The sequence below is a fragment of the Nicotiana tabacum genome, chromosome 18, assembly GCF_000715075.1.
Source record: "Nicotiana tabacum cultivar K326 chromosome 18, ASM71507v2, whole genome shotgun sequence".
In the NCBI taxonomy this organism is placed as follows: domain Eukaryota; kingdom Viridiplantae; phylum Streptophyta; class Magnoliopsida; order Solanales; family Solanaceae; genus Nicotiana; species Nicotiana tabacum.
Window position 1 is genome coordinate 102,933,099 of NC_134097.1, and position 19,281 is coordinate 102,952,379.

The following is a 19,281-nucleotide window of genomic DNA, read 5'->3' on the forward strand; positions in this document are numbered from 1 at the left end:
TTTTGTGTTTTTTGATTTTTTTTAAATACTAAATAACAATAAAATTATCGTATTAGAATCCTAGAAAAATTTAAATAACTCAAATAAATATATAAAATATGCGAAACTCTTAATATAGCTTGAAGACGTGGCGTGTCAAAAATTACATGTCTAGAGCTGCCCCTCTTTGACTGGAAATACGAAGTTTCAGACAAAGAACGACTAGACAGGTTTTTTGACCCGACCCTTATTTAAGGAGACCAAAAGCTAAGAGAAAAGAGAAGGTGACCGAGCCTTGGTATCTGAGCTGCCTACATATCCTTGGCTATAAAGGAATCAGACCACGTGTAGTTCAGAGGTGAGTGAGATGATGAATTACCAATGTGGAGAGCCGGTCGAGGTGCCTATCCTCTGAGGTTCTGGTCCGCGGTCCCATTATTACATCAAAATAAAAAATAAAAAAGACTAACTAAGCCTATCAGCTACGAGTTACAAGATTCCTATCTATGAGTCTTCTGAAGCTTGATCTTGAGTCTTGGTTGGTTCTTCATGCGGACCCTGATCTGAATCTTGATGTTTGTTAGCCGCAGGTGTTGGTTCAATCTTCTTCAGCTTTTCAAACAAAGACGGGACATTCAGAGCTTGTGACCTCAGCCCTGTCTTGAGCAGCTCACATCTTTCATTAACTTCTACATTTGGATTCACTTCTTGTCTTTCTTTTTGTTTTTTTGTGTTTTTATCTGGATTGTGACTAACTTCTGTTGATCATCTAGGACTACTAACTCACATTCTTGATGCAAGCTTCTTTTGTTGCTGACCTGAATTGCATTCTGAATTGAATTCTTTTTTTTTTCCAAGTGGGTGCCTGATTGCTAAACTTGAACCGCCTTCTCTTGTTACTTGACACTATTTTTCCTTGCACCTTGAACCATTTTCCCTTGAAACTTGAACTGTCTTCCTTCGAAACTGCTTTCCCTTGAAACTTGATTTGTCTTCCTTCGACACTGATTTCCCTAGAAACTTGAGTTGCCTTCCCTTGTTCTCCAGGTGGGCGCCTGATTGCTGACTTGACCTATCTTCCTTCAAAACTTGAACCATTTTCCCTTGTTCTCCAGGTGGGTGCCTGATTGCTGAAACTTTCTATGTTCCCTTGTTTTCCATGTGGGTGCCTGTAATCAAAACCAAAAAAAATAAATGAAATTTTCTACCTCAGTTTGCACTAGGAAAATTTGTGAGTTGTTAGAAATATTGTAAACCACTTATACTATTGATGCAATGATGAGTAAACTAAAGACTAGACTAGGATGTACGTCGCCTAAAAGTGATTGAGCTTGCGGAAAACTATAAACTAAGCTTGACTAAAGTAGAAACTGAACCTATTCTCTAGGCGGGACCCCTGATTTTTAAGAAAACAAAAAATTGACCCTATTTTTTTTCAAATCCAGACTTCCTTCTTTTTTCTTTTTTTTTCTTTTTTTTAAATTCAGACCTCCTTTTTTTAAAAAAAAATATTATCCTAGGAGAAAATTCATCAGATTAGGTTTTCTATCTTAGGAGAAGGATTCATCAGACTAAGATTTTGATCCTAGGAGAAAGTTCATCAGACTAGGTCTCTTTTCTACTTCTTTTGGTATCTTAGGAAAAAGATTCATCAGACTAAGATTTCTATCTTAGGAGAAAGTTCATTAGACTAGATCTTCTATCTTAGGAGAAAAATTCATCAGACTAAGATTGCGATCCTAGAAGAAGATTCATCAGACTAGGTTCTTTTTTTTGTTATCTTAGGAGAAAGATTCATCAGACTAAGATTTCTATCCTAGGAGAAAGTTCATCAGACTAGGTCTTCTATCTTAGGAGAAAGATTCATCAGACTAACATTTCTATCCTATGAGAAAATTCCTCAGACTAGGTTTTCTATCTTAGGAGAAAGATTCTATTAGACCAAGGCTTTTTATTCTAGGAGGAAAAATATGAGTACAATGGCAACATTTTATGCACATTAGCAAGACAAATAAAGGCAAAGATTTGAGAAACTTCCCTTTGTCGGTTCTTCTCTTCTCTTTTTTCCCTTTTTTTTCTTTTTTTTTCTCCTTTTTTTGAAACCACTTTCCTTGCACTGCTTTGTTCCTGTTCAAACAACGAAAATTTGTCAATTTTAAAAGTTGTGGTCGGTTTGTGGCCTTGAGTCTTGGGCAGCTTGGCTTTTACTCAATCGACTCGAGTTGGTCTCAAGAGACTTTTGCTCTGCATTAACCCTGTTTGTTTTACACCCTGTACCATTTGTATTTGTGGCTCAATCAGTCTTATCCCAACTGGAGATCTTTGCTTAGGTGATATTTTCTGATATCTTGAATGACTTCTTACTTTTTGAGCAACTTGTCTGTTAGAGAGAATCACCAGTTATCTTTGTTTGCGCCAAGCAGGCTGACAAGAGTATTTTGGGGGGGAGCTTTTGCATGAATCCTTAAGGCATGTTGACAGTAACAACTGAGTGTGCTGGCCAAATTCACTTTGTGCAACTGAAAAGCTGGTAGCAGACTTTAAAATCTTTTCTTGCTTGTTTTGACAAGGACCGACTCAGAGTGAAGGACAGAATGATGCAAATAAACAAGTATTACCATGCAATGCCCCTGTCGGAAGGACAGAAGGAAGAGTTCTTTTTTCCTTTTTTTTTCTTTTTTCTTTTTCAATAACTAGCCTTAATGATCATGACATGCATTTTGGACTTAACGGTCGATCTACCAAACTAATCCAATCTTCCCTTTTACCATTCTTATGACCTTTGATGTCGGGCTTGTTTATGCCAATTCTTCGCATCAGCTTCATGACTCACTTTCGACAAGTAGTGCCTGAGGATTTTTCACCAACAAGTCTCTCTCATTTATTCATCTCTGCTTACCGTCTCCTTACAATGCCCGTGAAGGTTTTCACTAGTAAGACTCTCTCATTTTTCTTTTTCTTTTTCTCACTTTTTGTGAGTAACTTGACAATGCTATATATCGTGTGACAACCGTTGCTCATTGCATGCTTTTCTTGGCATTCTTGAAGGCATATCGGGAGGTCTTTATTTGGAAGGATTTTGGATAGGGTTGGAAAGAAAGGACGTCATAAAGGCTCAAAATAGACTAAAAAATATGGGGTTGCAGACTTACAACTCTTGTAATCGACTCTTTCAAAAGTGAAATAAAATCTCTGCCCCAGTTTCAACTACTAGGGATTTTTTTTGAATTCTTATTTGGTTGGACCGAACCGTGAGGCTGCCTACGTATCCTTTTTAAAAGGAATAAGGTCTAACGTAGTTCAAACATCTGACCTAACTTTTTTTTCATCTATCTTTTTGTTTCTTTTCCTTTTTTTCAAAACAAGTTGCCCCAACTTCTATTTTCTGGGGGCATGGACCTTTTCCAGTTCTTTTCTATTGCCCCAGTTTGTACTCTTGGGACATGTACTTTTTGTTTTTGACTCTTGACTCTAAACTTGATTCCAAAAGAGGTGGTCAAAGAAAACAACACAGGCTCAAAAGGGGTAGCGAAGGATATAAAGTGTTTGTGTAGCAGAAAAAGGGCCTCTCAGCCTCGAGAATGCCAAACATAGTATCTTTTCGCGATCACAGCATTGATGAACATGACTGTCTTCTTGGTGTGTCGTGGTCACAAGACACTTTCCATCCCTTAATGTCAAACTTTCCAACAAACTTCAATTGATTAAACATCCTCAAGCCCGATCTTCACAATGATTTGAAGGTGAATTTTACTCGACCTTAGTTCCAAAGTATTATAACTCTTTATTCATCCTCAAAAGTATTTTTTTAGTTATCAAATTCTAGATTAAATCAGTTCCTAAGATCTGGCCAAAATTTTCGCATGCATGTCATGTCATTAGAACTAGCGAGAAAAGAACTAGGAATAGAATGACACAAAAGGGCAAACTGTATTTTATTGAGTAAAGGATGAAAGGGTTTTACAACTAAACAAGCAACCTAAAATACGAGTTACAACCCTAAAATAACCCGAATAATGAAAATAGCAACAGAACAGACAGACAAGACTCACACAAATAGAATGGAGGGATAGAAGGGTTTGACTCAATAAAATAAATAAAATCTGGATCACAACCCTGAAATAACCCAGATAATAGAAAAAACGTCAAAACAAGCTACCAAGATTCTTTCCTAGTGAGGAGGGAATGACTTTTCAATTGCTAGGCTTGACATTTAGCCACAAATTTGTTCATCAGAATCAGTAGAGCCTTCTCTAATTTCAACATCATTAACTTCAGTTAGCAAGTTCCCAAGAGGATTCTCATACTCCATGTCACCAGGAATCATCCCCACAAAGTGTGCATCATGATGTGCAGGTAAAGGATTCTGCGCGATATTCTGGGTGTCACTGTCTTGGATCACAATCAGGTTTTCCTGGATCATCCTTTCTATTTCTCTTTTCAAATCCCGACAGCTTTCAACATTGTGCCCCTGGGCATTGGAATGGTATTCACACCTTTTAGAAGGGTCAAAACTTCTTGCACGGGGATCCACATGATTTGGAGGAATAGGTGCAATTATGTCATACTGCTTTAATTTCTCAAACAAGCTTGCATAAAACTCTCCTATTGGTGTAAAATTATCTTTCAGCCTTTGTTCCCTTCTATACCCCTGGCTTGGATGTGGGTTATAGGGCATTTGAAAATTTTGTAGAGGCTGGTGGAGATTTTGCGGTGCTGGTGCTCGCCTTCTGGGTTGTCTTGGTGGCCGGGCAACATACTGAGGTGCATCAACAGAGTATTGAGGGTTCTGAAGTGGATAATAGTATTCAGGGGAATCATGGGAAACCTGATGAGGTTACTCATACCTTCGAGATGCTCTCCCAGGATCTCTTCTTGACCCTGATATCATCATGATTTCTTCGTGCTTCTCATTTGTGTCACTAAAATTATCAGATTCAATTGAGACAGCCTGAGTTGCGGCTTTGAGAATTGATTGACTTATAATTTTGCCTGTCTTAAGACCATTCTCAATCATTTCCCCCATTTTGATTGCTTCCGAGAAGGATTTACCCACTGCGGACATCATGTTTTGAAAATAATCTGGCTATTGAGTCTGAAGGAAGACAGTGATTAACTCGTGCTCATCCATGGGTGTCTTAACTCTGGCCGCTTGCTCTCTCCATTTAATGGCATATTCCCTGAAACTTTCAGTTGGTTTCTTCTTCAGATTTGAAAGGGAATTACGGTCCGGGGCAATGTCAATGTTGTATTGGAAATTTTTGACAAAGGCCTATGCCATGTCATCCCAGACATACCAGCGAGACATGTCTTGATCCATAAACCATTCGGAGGCTACTCCCGTAAGGCTTTCCCCAAAATAAGCCATCAACAATTCTTCATTTCTTCCTGCACCTCTCAGTTGATTGCAATACCTTTTCAGGTGGGCTATAGGATCTCCATGTCCATCATACTTTTCAAATTTGGGAGCCTTGAAACCAGGCGGCAAGTGGACATCGGGGAATATACATAGATCTTTGAAGGCAACACTCTTTTGACCTGCCAACCCTTGCATGTTTTTCAACCGTTGTTCTAAGCTTTTCACTCTTTGGGTCATTTTTTCCTGTACCATCTTTCGGGCAGGCTTCTCAATGTTTGCAGGAAGATCAAACAAGTACGAGTGGTACTGCTCTTGCTGTGTAGCAAATGGTGACTCATGACGAGGATGTCCTTGACCCCTGGCCCATGCTTGACACATTTCGGTCATTTGCTGTTTTAGTATTCTATTTTTCTCAAACACAGTAGACTCTTGTTGAATCCTCCGACCCTGAGTCTCTTGAGCACTTGTAACAGTTTCGATGCCAGTTATCATTTTTCCTTGGATCTTGTGTTTCCAGCTTACCACAAACCGACCACCTCAACTTTCTTCAAAATTCAAAACAAAACATGTTATAATGGACTCAGTCGGTCCTTATTATTATCAATATTTTTCATTTCTTCATTTTTTAATGGTGATCGAACCTAATGTGGGTTGCCTACGTATCATGTGGAAACATGAATCAGATCTTGCGTAGTTCAGGAAGATCGGGAATAAAAAAAATAAACTAACTCTTTTTTTTTGGATTTTGATTTTTTTCCGAAAGAAAGAAGAATTTATATTTTTTTCAATTTTGATTTGTTTGTTTTTTTAAAAAGTTTTGAAAGAAAGACTTCTGAAGAAGAAAATATTTTTCTTTGAATTTCTACTTTTTTTTTTGGAAATTTCGAAAGAAAAACTTCTAAAGAAGAAAGAAAATATTTTTGGATTTTTGGACTTTTATTTTTGAATTTATGAAAGAAATACTTCTAAAGAAAAGAGAAAATATTTTTGAACCTTGAATTTTCTTTTTAATTTTCGAGAGAAGAATGAAGATGCTTTTGGATTTTGAGAAACATTAAAAGAAAATATTTTTGTATTTTTTAAAAATTTAGGGTCTAAAAGAAAGACTTTCTAAAGAAAGAAGTAAAGGAAAATATTTTGGATTTTTTGAAAATGGTGGGCCGGAACTGATGAGGTTTGCCTACGTATCTCACATCCAGTAAGAATCACCCGCGTAATTCGACCGTTTTGACGCAACATAAATTGACTTATTTTGAAATGACTTTTCTTTTCTTTTTTTCAAAATTTCGGCAGAGTTTCAGGACAATCCAAATACCTACTTCTCACTCTGTTTTTTTTTATTTATTATTTTCTTTCCATATTCTAGAAGCCAGTCAACATGCAAGCCGAAACAGACAGATACACAAGTAGCACGTAAGATGCATCAAGATGGTCTTTTGATTTGTGGGTACACCTATCCTAAACAGACCCAACCCCTGTGTTGAGTCTCCAAAGTCAAATGCACGTGATGCAAACAAACATTCCTACTAGGGATCCAACATGAGGTTATGTTATTTTAGGTTTAAGAACCTGGGTGTATTGTTCTAAACCTGACTTACCCAAGCGGACGGCTCGAGCTGGGGGGCAGCGTACCGGGAATACAGAAGCTTCACCAGCTTTGCAACTTGTCCGAACCTCGTTCTAAAATTGGAATATGACTCTAATAGAAAAGAAGTCACACGAAGTGCACACTTCCCAGATGATTTAGAGAACTCAGAGAGAAGAGGGTTTCGTAGCAATTTATATACAGTCCAAACAATATAAAAGCGGTAAAAGCAGCATTTAGCACATTAGGCCCAACATGTAAAAATCAGATAAAACAAGCCAACTATAACAGCTATTTTAAACTCGAATTCTTAAATCCTGAACCAAAAATTCTGGGTTCTTCTCCCCAGTAGAGTCGCCAGAGCTGTCACACCTCCTTTTTACCTAACCCGGAAGGGTATAGGGGAATTTTTTCAAATTTAAAGTGACAATCGAAACGGGATCAGTTTATTATAAATCAGAGTCGCCACTTGAGATAATTTTATGGTGTCCCAAGTCACCGGTCCAAATCCCGAATTGAAGAAAAGATTGACTATGTATTACAGTTCGCGAACACAGAAATCCGGATAAGGAATTCTATTAACCCGGGAGAAGGTGTTAGGCATTCCCGGCTTTCGTAGTTCTAGCACGGTCGCTCAACTATTATAATTGGCCTAATTATCTGATTTTTACACGTTTTAAACCTATTGTGCATTTTGTTTTAACTTTTTAGCCGCTTTTAATATTTCGGAAAAATTCAAGGTTATTTAAAACACATCGTAAGCCACGCTACATGAAATGCACCCGTGGTTCACAACACGTTCTATTTAACCTTGTTGGAAATTGAAGTCAGGTCACATCAAATGCGCACCCAGATTTGAAGATTTACGTATCACGACTATGCCACGGGAACTATACCCATAGCCGTGATGATTTAATATTAATCATGCCTAAAGCCACTAGCACACTTAAATTATGTTTCTAATCTTTGAGATTACCGGTGAAGCTATTGAATTAAGGATAATACATTCATGTGGAAAAAAATGCTTTTAACAAAATTTCATTTTTTTTCTTTTATTGTCTTTGCTATACGTTCAACTCATTCATTGTTTTTATGAGAATAATAAATGGAGTGATTCTTAGTCAAACTATTGAATGCTTAACATAATGATTAACCTCAAATTGTTGAGTTCAGATTTCATGTGAATTTGGTCTAACAGTGGAATAGCTCCCTTCTAGTGGACCATAGGCAACTAAGTATATGTGTAATTTAATTATTATCTTCCTAAATTTCAAACCAAGTGTCCACTATGCATATTAATGTAATAACACACTTATAAGATTTAGTAGCACATTTTAAGATTTAAACTACATCTAACTAAATTATAGGCTAGCTATGAAAACTAAGAATGAAAACAACAATAGCAAAAAGAAGCTGCTGAGCTATCACGCTCCCAAACAAAAATTGATTTTAGAAATAAATTAACATGATAAGAGTGAAGAACAAATAGATAAAACAGAGTCATATGCCAAAATAAATATCCAAAACTTAAGAGTTTAAGAAATGAACCTTTTTTTAAACAGGAACAACTTCTAATTCTTGAATAAGCGTCAAATAAAGACCTAGAACGGAAGACTCGACGACTTCGCTTCACTCAACTTTGGAGCTGCTCACTTTGTGCTTTTATGGGTCTGTTTTGAGCTGGGTTCGGAGCAGGTTTTATGGATTTTTGCTGCTGTTTTTTGAAGGAGATGAAACCAGTCTTTTGGGTGAAAGGGGGCTGTTTCGAGCTGCAATTCAGAGGCTGCTCTTGCTGAATTTTTGAGCTGAGATGATGGTGTTTTGGAGAAATAGGGAGAAGAAGGGACGATGTGAGGGATTGAAAGTTGATTAACAAAGTGGAACAAGACCGATTTCTGGGAGGTGGAGTTGAAGGATGAAAAGTCAGAATAATGAGTGAATGTGAAAATGGGTTTGTTGGGAATCAGTGAAGTATTTGGAAGTGAAGGAAATGTAGAAGAAGGCAGCAGCTTTCTACCTTTTCTCTTGGAAAATCGGAGTTCGTTCCTAGCTTTAGGAAATTAAGCCTTCTTTTATAGGGAGTAGGAATTAGGTTAGGCAAAATGAAAAATGGGTATGGGCTCAATGTTTTGGGCTATCCAAAATTGGGCATTTCCAAACCAAAATCTTAACTCTTTTCTACAATTAATGTAAAAGCTATACTATAAAATACATAACTAACTCTAATTAATTAAAATAATAAGTATTATATTGTGAAACTATTTTTGGTATTTTTCAAGATTATATAAAAATAAAAAATAAAAATAGGTGAAAATAGCATTACTACATTAAGTACTAATTAACCTTAAATTAAATGGACTTGAAATTATTTTTATGTTTTTTGATTTTTTTTAAATACTAAATAACAATAAAATTAGTGTATTAGAATCCTAGAAAAATTCAAATAACTCAAATAAATATATAAAATATGTGAATCTGCTAATATAGCTTGAAGACGTGGCGGGTCAAAAATTAGATGTCTACATAGCATAGTCGAAGGGGAATTGTTTAGAAGATCATTCTTCGGCCCACTAGCTAGGTGCTTGGGTCCGAGAGAGACCGAATATGCCAAAAGAGAGGTCCACGAGGGTACTTGTGGGAATAACTCGGATGTAGAATCCCTGGTTCAGAAACTAATCAGAGTTGGTTACTACTGGAATGAAATGGAGAAAGATGCGAAAGACTTCGTACGGAAATGCAACGAGCGTCAAAGACACTCCCCAATGATTCATCAACCGGGATAGATGTTTCACCGGGTCCTATCGCCATGGATGTTTATGAAGTGGGGGATGGTCATCGTCGGTCCCCTGCCATGGGCACCCGATAAAGACTAATACACACTACTCATGGACGATTATTTTTCCAATTGGGTCGAGGCTCAAGAATTTGAGAAGGTCCGGGAGAAAAAGGTCATCGACTTTATCTAGATCACATAATATGTCGATTTGGGATACCGATTGAGATTGTTTGCGACAACGGAAAATAATTCGTCGGCAGCAAGGTAAGTAAGTTTTTAGAAGACCACAAATAAAAAAGATATTATCATGTCTTACCACCCTAGGAGGAACGGGCAAGTGGAATCAACGAACAAAACTATACTCCAAAACTTGAAAAAGAGACTGACCGATTTGAAAGGAAAGTGAAAGAAAATCTTGCCCAACCGAACAACTTCGAAGTCGAGTACCGGAGCGGCCTTATTCTCTCTAGTCTACTGAGCAGAAGCCTTAATCTCGGTATAGGTAGGGGAACCGAGTCTCAGGTTCCAGTGTGCTACCGAAATATCACTACGAGCCTGAAATTATAGGACGAAAGGCGAGAAGCTGCCCAGAAGCAGCGAGTAGGGAGGTACTACAACCGAAGAGCTAACCATATTTTCAAGTTGGGGACTTGGTGTTAAGGAAACGCTACACACCAAGAACCCAAATGACAGGAAACTGTCCCGAATTGGGAAGAACCACATAGAGTTGCCAGAATAATCGGTAACGACTCGTATAAACTCGAGTCGTAGACAATGTACAATTACTGAACAGCTGGAATGTGTCACACTTAAAGCGGTACTACTGCTAAGGTACAATCTCAATTCCTTTTTTAATTTCATTATGTTACGGACTAACTTATGTAGGTACTCGTCCAAGGGTAAACGTGACTATTAGGTCTAAAAGCACGTGTTATACTCTTTTTCTCTTTATCCCGTTTTTTCCCTAAGTGGGCTTTAAGGCAATATTTTCAACCAGGCAACAGTAAAATGTGCTACCTTAGTTTCGAAGACCGTCCTAAAGCCGGAGTTGCTGGTCATCTACACCGAACCAATAGTATTCGAGCCCTCACAAGTTCGGCCTCAAATACTAGAGGCCATTATTCACTAGGTTAGGATCTTCAGAAGGTGCTATCACTTAATATTAGCCAAGAATTGATAGTTAGGATTCGTTGTAAGGGTTAAACGGTCAAACGTAGTGTACCCATGTAGCCCACTCTAGACATGGCACAAGGCTTACGCGCCTCCGCTTATGTACTCAACATATAATACAATGAAAGAAATCTTTGCTTTCTTATACTTTATCACTATGCATTTCGCTCCATCGATGCCTCACTACGGATCCTAAATCCTAAAGCCCACGGGCTACCCCGACTCGGAGACTATCGTTCGATAAAAAATCAGAGGGCCTGGGCTATCGAATCCGGAGGCACCGAGCCTATTAGGCAGGGCCCGAACATGAAAGGCTACAGCAAACCTAAAATAGTTCGGAGATGTCCGAAGTCCGTACTCAGAAGTAAGGCCCTTAAGAATGATTAAAACCTATTAAAGGGTTACCCTCGACAAAACACTATCCTATAAGACTAAAACATTCAAATGTCTTAAAAATCTTCGTTTTTATCGAAATTTTGAAGCCACGAACAATTCGGAGTTACAATCAAAACCAGGCCTCATTCAGGCTTCCGGAGAATGGATGCTCCCCATTACGTCTATTTCTATGCTAAGACATTAATTACAATCCACGAATAAAAAATTTACAAATAGATGCTTAAAAGTAAAACTTAGATTTTTGGAATCTTATATATATATATATATATATATATATATATATATATATATATATATATTTCAAAAAGTATTTACAAAGTCATGGTAAAAATGGCCTCAAAATAAACAAAAAAATGTACAAAAATGGGCTAATGCATCTCTGCCTAATCTTCACCAGGGCTCGACTAGGCACCAGAACCTTCAGACTTATAAACTTCTTTTGCCTCAGCCTCAAGCCTCTTGGCCTATTCAATCTCAGTTGACAGATGAAATCCCCGAGCGTGAATCTCCTCAAGGGTCTCCCTCTTGGACAACCGCTTTACATACTCGTCCTTCGTTCTTAAACGGGCCTCAACTATCTCCATATCGATTTTATACTGGGCCAGCATTTCTTCGACCTTGGAGGAATCAATCAAGCTTGCCTCTAATTTGGACTTCAGCGCAATATATTCCCGGCCAAGGTCGTCCCGTTCCAAGACGGCTGAATCCAGTTGTGCCCAGAGTTCGTCATTTAGTCGAGACCACTTGTCAGCCTTATCTTTTGCCACCCGGAGCTGGTACTTGACTGACGCCAACTCCTCTTTCGTAGCCTTCTTTTCTGAGGCTAGGAGGACCATCTTACTCCTCAGTGTCTCGGCCGAAGCTTTGAGCTTGTTCATGTTGGCCCGGAGCTGGTCAATTGGTCTATCTTCTCGTGGACCTGCGAGGTTGCATTATTAGTCACTACGCGTAACCTCTCGTTTTTAACCTCAAATATCCTACCTTCTCAACTAGTTTGGCATGCTTCCATTTGGCGGACAACGCCTCCTTTTGAGCCTTCTCCAGCTCAACTCGAAGAATGGGGAGATTCTTGAGGGACTCATCTTTTTGTTCACTAAGAACCCTATACATGTCCTTCTGCTGGACTTGCTCTTTGAGATCTAGCTCGAGCTGGCTGACTTCCATTCAAGACTGAAGGAAGCTTTCATGATGGAGCACCAAATCCTAAAAAACAAAATGACAAGATTGTAAGAGCACGCTGATGCTAAGCAAGATTCTCAAAGGACACAAGGAATAGACAACTTACCTAGTTTAGTGCCTATTGTACCTCATGGTCCTCTTCGATCACCAGGCAACAAAGATAGTTGGCCACATCCACCAGAGCGGACAACACTCAAGTGTCTGCTGGGATAGTAAGCACGACCTTATTTTACGGTCGGGGTCCATACTAGGAGTAGGGAACTACCTCACCAGTTTCGGGCTCAAGCTCGGTTCCCCTACCCCCGACAACACATCCTTTTTTGAGATCTCCAGGTGGCCAAACCCGGAATAATCCTCCAGCGTGCCGATGTCCATGTCATCAAAAAACAAGTTGAGGGCCTCGTTTGCACCCCATTTCATCTCATTTGACTTCTCCTTATCGGCCTGAGCCTCCCCGAACATGGACTCTCCATAAGATGGTGGCTCTACGATGTCAATGACACCGGCTATTTCCTTTGAGGCATGGATAGTTTCTCGGGTGGCCGTGTTCTCTGATCTTCCTTTTGGAGGATCGGCCTCTCGGCTACCTTCCCTGGTTTCCGCTTGCTCTCCTTCATCAATGGTCGACCCATGAGCGACGAACTCTAGTTCATCGTCTTCAGGGTAATCCCTGAGCCAGAAGAGGGAGTCGGGGTCCGGTACCCTAGCTTGGGTACCTTTTTTGTTGCTTTTTCGGACTCGAATAGTTAACCTCTTCTTCTTAACCTCGGTGTCCGGGGAGCCAGATGATTTCCACTTTTTCTTCTTTTTCTCCTCCTGTGCAGCAGCTACGGGCTGTTCTAGAGCGGAGGGTTTAGCAAGCGAGGATGGGGCCTCGTCCACATCTAATAGCCAAAGTTCTGTGGTCTTGGGGAAATCTATAAAAGAGAAAAATACTTAGTATAAGTAGAGGTTAAATATGAAAATAGACTTATTCGGGAGGAGCAATCACCATAGTAACGGGCCTCCCACTTTCCCTTTGAAAGCTTGTGCCATTTGCGCTCCAAATACAACATCTGTTTGTAGATCCCCTCAATCCACTCCTTGAATCGGGGGACTGCGTTGGGAACTTGGGCGATCGCTGCATAACGATAGGCATATGCAATTAGAAAAAGAACAAAAGAAGTACCAAGTACTCACGAAAGAAAGAAACTTACGGGCTGAGTTCCACTTTTCAGGGGACGGTAAAAATTTGGGAGGAATGAGATCTTCGGTTTTCACCCGAACGAATCTTCCCTACCAACCTTGATCTCGATATTCATCAATGCTCAAGAACGGAGCTTTTCTTGCTCGACAGACGAGCTTGATCAACCCCCCTCATATAACGTAGGGACTATAGAGAAGAAGTAGGTGGTCGAGGGTACACCGAGGTGATTCGATGTTGTTGACAAAGTGGAGGAAGAGGATTATGATCCTCCAAAAGGACGGGTGAATCTGCCCAAGGCAGATGTTGTACCTTTTACAGAAGCTGAGGATTATAAGGTCCACTGGGGAAAGCGTGCAGGGGTAAGTGTAAGTACTTAGATACCCCTCCACATGAGTGGTAATGTCTTTATTGGGCCCGGGGATGACCACCTCCTTGCCCTCCCAGTGGCAGTCCTCCCGAGTTGTAGGGAGTGTATCCTTGGTAACGGAGCATATATACCTCCATGCCCCTCGCCTAGGTCTTGTTGGTTGGAGGCTTTCTCGACTTTGAAGTCGTTCTCAATGGAGCAGCCCCCGAGGATGAAGCTTTTTAATGGAGGTTCTAGGACCACCTCAGAAACGGCTACCTTGGCATTCGTGGCCAGGTTAGAAGTTGAAGGAACGACCTGTTGTGGCACAGATTTGGACGTTTTCGCCATCGGATTCTGAAAATATGAAAATTTAAAGGTGAGGATGAAGATTTGAAGGTGAAGATACAGATTTGAAGATAATGATGAAGGTATGAATGTCAAATTTGAAGATTTGAGGAAGGAGTATGAAGATTTGAAGATGGAAATATGAAGATCTGGAAAACAATATACGAAGGGTTGGAAGGAGTTAGGAATACGAGGGTAAGTTATGGAGCTCTAGAATCGGAAAGTGAAAAAGAGATTGAAGCTTTTATAGAGAAAGGGTAATCAATGCGTGACGTTTCGCATTCGGGATGGCCAACCGACGACTGACAGGTATCTGAAGTCAGAATGACACGACTGATGGGATGTTTCATTGAACTGTCAATTCAGTTCTAGCATACGAAAGAAGAAACCAGGGTTAATTTATTGCTTCCCATCGCTTCGATAAATCTACTTTTCAGGAAACGAGGGGACTATCTATGTACGGGTAAAATCGGGGGCTGAGTTTTCCCCGATTCCCCGATTCCCCGATGTGAAAATAGGGGGAAAACATGGCTCGACGTGATTATAATCGAGGCCAAGAACCCCTCATATCGAAACCCCGAGGAACAAACGATGTATCTAAGATCGGGTAGGGTGAAATAATGGACCCAGACCAAGTATAGCTTCTGGACTTTGGGAAATGCGGAGAACGGTTACGCATGACAAGTAGGCGGCCGTAATATTCGCCATCAACCGGATATTACGGCGTGAATCTTGTTCAGTATCAACTGTAGATCGACATTTACCGGGAAAAGAATTTTTTTACCTTATTTAGACTTGTACTAGGACTGAAATTCCCCTACTATATAAAGGGAAAGATTCTCTTTATTCTGAAACATTGTGACATGCAAATCAAAGCAATAAAAATTTGCTTTTGTCTCCTAACTATTGTTCAAAGCATTGTTCATTTGTTCTTTACTCACAACCGAGCCTGTACCGAAGATCCAATCGAGGAAGAATTCCACTGTTCAATCTAAGATCAGACTTGGTCATCACATTGCGATCGGTTTGATCATTTATTTTGTCTTTTAACTCATTTGCCTGTTGTTCTTAATCATTAGTGTTGAAGTAAATCATATATATTTTAAACCGCGCGTACTAATTTAATTGTTACTCATTTTTAGGGTAAATAGTATCAAATTTAAACTTGCTACATTTTTTCATTTTGGCATACCATTGTTGCGGGTGCTAAATGATAACTTCATGTTATAGAAAAAGTGCTTACTAAAACCATTTTGTGGAGATGTATGTGTGTGTGTTTGTCAAATCTTACAAACGGGTGAAAAGCCTAAATTATACAAATTTCGAAATAATTTCCGGCGACTATTTTACTGAACCCTGTTTCTTCTTCTCTGGCCACCTCTTGCGACCTCCTCCCATTTTTTTCTTGTTCTTCTTTCTTTTCTGTTTTTTTTATGGGAGGTGGATTATTAATTAGACATCTCCATATAATGGGTTGGGGAGTTTTAAATGAAATTTGACTATAGGGAGTAATATTTCTTTTTGTTGCTGAGTGTAAATTGAGTTTACGAATTAACTAATTGTAATAAAATTTTCCAGCTTAGCTAGTTTCGAACATTTCCCAAATAGTTTGAAAAAGGTTTTGGACAAGTTAAGGCCTATATGCTGATGGTCTTGCGATGACCAAATGGACTATTTTAGAGTAATTATTTTATCTTTTAAAAAAAATGAGAGATTCATACCATTGTATTGATACTGCGTAGCATGACTCAAAGAAAACTAGCTATCATGTAATAGTACTATATACTTTATATATCGTGTAGGAAAGTAACCATTACAACAAGCTGAGCTGAGGGAATGCTATGAATCTCTAAGGCCCAACATATCTTCTAGTTCTAATCCAATTATCAAGAGTTGTTTCTTCTGATTTCTCTTTCTAGCCAGAATGAAACATATAATAGTAATATTATTCTCAAATTAAAGACCAAAATAACCACACCTTAGACTTTTACGACTTAACACTTGTTGACGCTCGAACAATAACATGGCGTAGATCAAAAGTTACAAAACTATATGGTAACTGGGCGACCAAATCTTTATTTCATGCAATAAAATAATAATTGGAACATGTCCATTTCACACTCTTATATAGTTAAGCTAATTCAATTTAGGAAGCTGGAGCCATTGCCGGAGTAATCATAAAATTGACGGGCTTGACTCCCGATTCCGGTGCTGGTGCAACTATTCCCGAGTTTTTGATCTCCGCCATTCCACGGCGTGCATTTCCACCTTGTTTTTCACACAATCTGGGAAGATATACACCTGCCAAATCAAGCGCATACAAATGATTAAGAGATGGCAAAACTGATTTTGCATTTCGGATTTTATGATTCATCTCTAACTGTTAATTAGAGAAAGAATATACATATTTATTCATTTTAGTTTATTATGTTGAAAAATATTATTGGGTCAGGTCCACACATAAGGGGTGCTATATAACCAATTGATATATTAGCTTGTCTTTTCCTAATTAAATCCTACTTACAACATATAAATACACCATTATGGTGTTAGAAAAGACGTTATTTTTCTACTAAGATATGACGGTTAGTGTTTGCAATGAGAGAATATTTTCTGCATCTTAAAGAGTATCTTTAAGCTTTGGAAACAAGGCAATTCATCCCTCTTATGAACTCAAACCGTGGTTGCTCAGATTTGCTTCCGCAAGGAGAAATCGGTAAGTCTCCTATATGAACTATTCCCTCCGTTCCAATCTATGTGAACTTGTTTGACTGGACACGAAGTTTAAGAAAAAATGAAGACTTTTTGAATTTGTGGGTCTAAACAAATCAAAAAGAGACCCAGAGTATTTGTGTGGTTATAAAAGCTTCTCATTAAGGGTAGAATTGAAAGTTTAAGCTAAATTATTTCCAAATTTAAAAAGGAATTATTCCTTTTGGAACGGACCAAAAAAGAAATAGGTTCACATAAATTGAAACAGAAGGAGTAATATTTACAATTAAATACTTCAATTGTATACCTTCGCCAGCAGCAAGGTTGAAGTAGAGATCAACAATATTAGGGCAATGTTTGTAGCATTGAGGGGAGCACAGCTTCTGGGTAAAGTGGCACTCGAGGAGAGAATCAGAAGAAATTCCGAGGGTATTCCTATCAACACCGCAAGCCTGAATACACTGGTCGGTTTCAATCCAGTTTTTGAGCTTATCAGCCTCAATTTCCAACGTCTTACATGCATATACTTCTTCACCACTCCTTCGGAGATGTTTCTCTAACACACAACGCTTCCCGGTACTTGATATCGCAAAAGTGCATGAGTCCTTGTTTAGATTCTCGCATGTTATGCTCCCTGCATATATATTATCACACAATATTTAATTTAATCGTAATGTAACTTAAACGATTCTAGAAAAAATGTTATGCTCCCTACAGAGCACGCTTTGCAATAAAATTCTCATGTTTAGTATTTCAAAAGATTATGGAAAAACATTGATTACTACTATAAAGAGGCGGAACAAGGATTTGAACTTTATAAGTTCTAATTCTAATACAGTGACATCAGGTGTTAGTAACTGACCTTTGAATTTAATTTTTGTACATATTAGTAAATTTTTTAATAACATGATTTGAACTAGAGCTATTAGGTTTGGCTGAACTCGTACTTAACCTTCTAGCTCCGTCCCTGACTACATAGATAGTTAAAAATAAATATTTTTGTGGAAAAAAACGGCTTTCTTTGCACGGACAACTGACCTAGAGTGACTTGCACACAGAAGACAAGTGCACAAGCAACAATAGCCAAAGTAAAGCTGTGGAATGAAGCAACCATGGTGAAAATTTTAGCAACAACTGATGATACTATAAATTCTTCTATATAGCTATTTTTGGCTTTCTACTCTCCTTTATTGTGGTTTTCCAAGAACTAGTCGATGCAAAACTATACAAATGGGAAGCCCTATTTATACTGTTAAGTTCAACCAAACTAAGCTACACACTCCCAACACTTTGGGAATTTTGTGAAGTCATATGGTGGGACCCAAGGAAGACTTAGAATTTATGAAGTTAATTGACCCCCATTGGCTAGGGAGGAAAGGGAAGAAAGTTCCAGCAGTGAAGGCATGACTTCGTCATCAATGGCGGACTTGGTATCATTGCCACATGGCATATGTTTTTTTGGAAAACCTAAGGCCTTGTTTGTCCATAAAAAAAATTCTTTTTTTCAAAAAATAAATTTGAAAATGTGATTGTCCATAAAATTTTGTAAGTTTTTAAAAAAATTTAGAAAATGAGTTTTTCAAACTTTTTCAAAATTTTCAGAAAAATTATTTTTCCCACTCACAAAACTGCAAATATTTTTTCAAGTGAATTGTATATCCAAACATAATTTTAAACTTCAATACCATTTTTCTACTTAACTTCAAATACTATTTTACTACAAATTTTATGTCCAAACGCCTACTAAGTTTGACGGACTCACAATTTTCCTTATTATTTATCATACATAAAAACGATTAATTGTTTAGGGCCCTCTTGCTCCTCCTTTGGCTGCTTGCATTAGATTGCATAAATGAAAGTTAAGGAGACGACCTCTCTAATCGTGCACAGTTCACATCGTAGTTTTTGCGTTGAACTCACGTTATGGTTATAGTGACAATTCGACTATTTTCCTACAACACTCCCTCTTGAACACGTTCTCTCTATTCTCCCGTTAAAACTTTTTAGAGATGTGTCAGTGTTGGTGACATGCATGGAGTAGTTTTCATGAGTAAATATTAAAGATTTAAGTTACATACATCGAAAGAAAATCATTAATTTATCATAACAGGATGTGACTTACCATTTACTCTAGATTATTAGTCAAAGTAGTAAATTGTAGAATTGATGATATAACTATAGTTTAGGTCAGTATATAAAACTTAAACCTAATTATTAAACCTTAAAAAATGTACGAAATGGCTTC

General features: G+C 38.4%; 1 protein-coding gene and 1 long non-coding RNA gene across 2 annotated transcripts; both read right to left on the reverse strand.

The window, feature by feature from the left end:
* Positions 1 to 88: 88 nt before the first annotated feature.
* LOC142172953 (uncharacterized) lies at positions 89 to 9,065 on the reverse strand. Its single transcript, XR_012702219.1, has 2 exons — positions 8,472 to 9,065; positions 89 to 1,148 (listed from the first exon to the last, which is right to left on the reverse strand). It is a non-coding gene; the product is annotated as an uncharacterized LOC142172953 (long non-coding RNA).
* A 7,025-nt stretch (positions 9,066 to 16,090) lies between these two features.
* On the reverse strand, positions 16,091 to 18,266 carry LOC107784001 (uncharacterized). The gene is made up of 3 exons (XM_016605047.2): positions 18,075 to 18,266; positions 17,344 to 17,670; positions 16,091 to 16,625 (listed from the first exon to the last, which is right to left on the reverse strand). The coding sequence occupies exons 1-3, from the start codon at positions 18,148 to 18,150 to the stop codon at positions 16,471 to 16,473; spliced, it is 558 nt and encodes a 185-aa protein (XP_016460533.1). The 5' UTR covers positions 18,151 to 18,266; the 3' UTR covers positions 16,091 to 16,470.
* Positions 18,267 to 19,281: the final 1,015 nt, after the last annotated feature.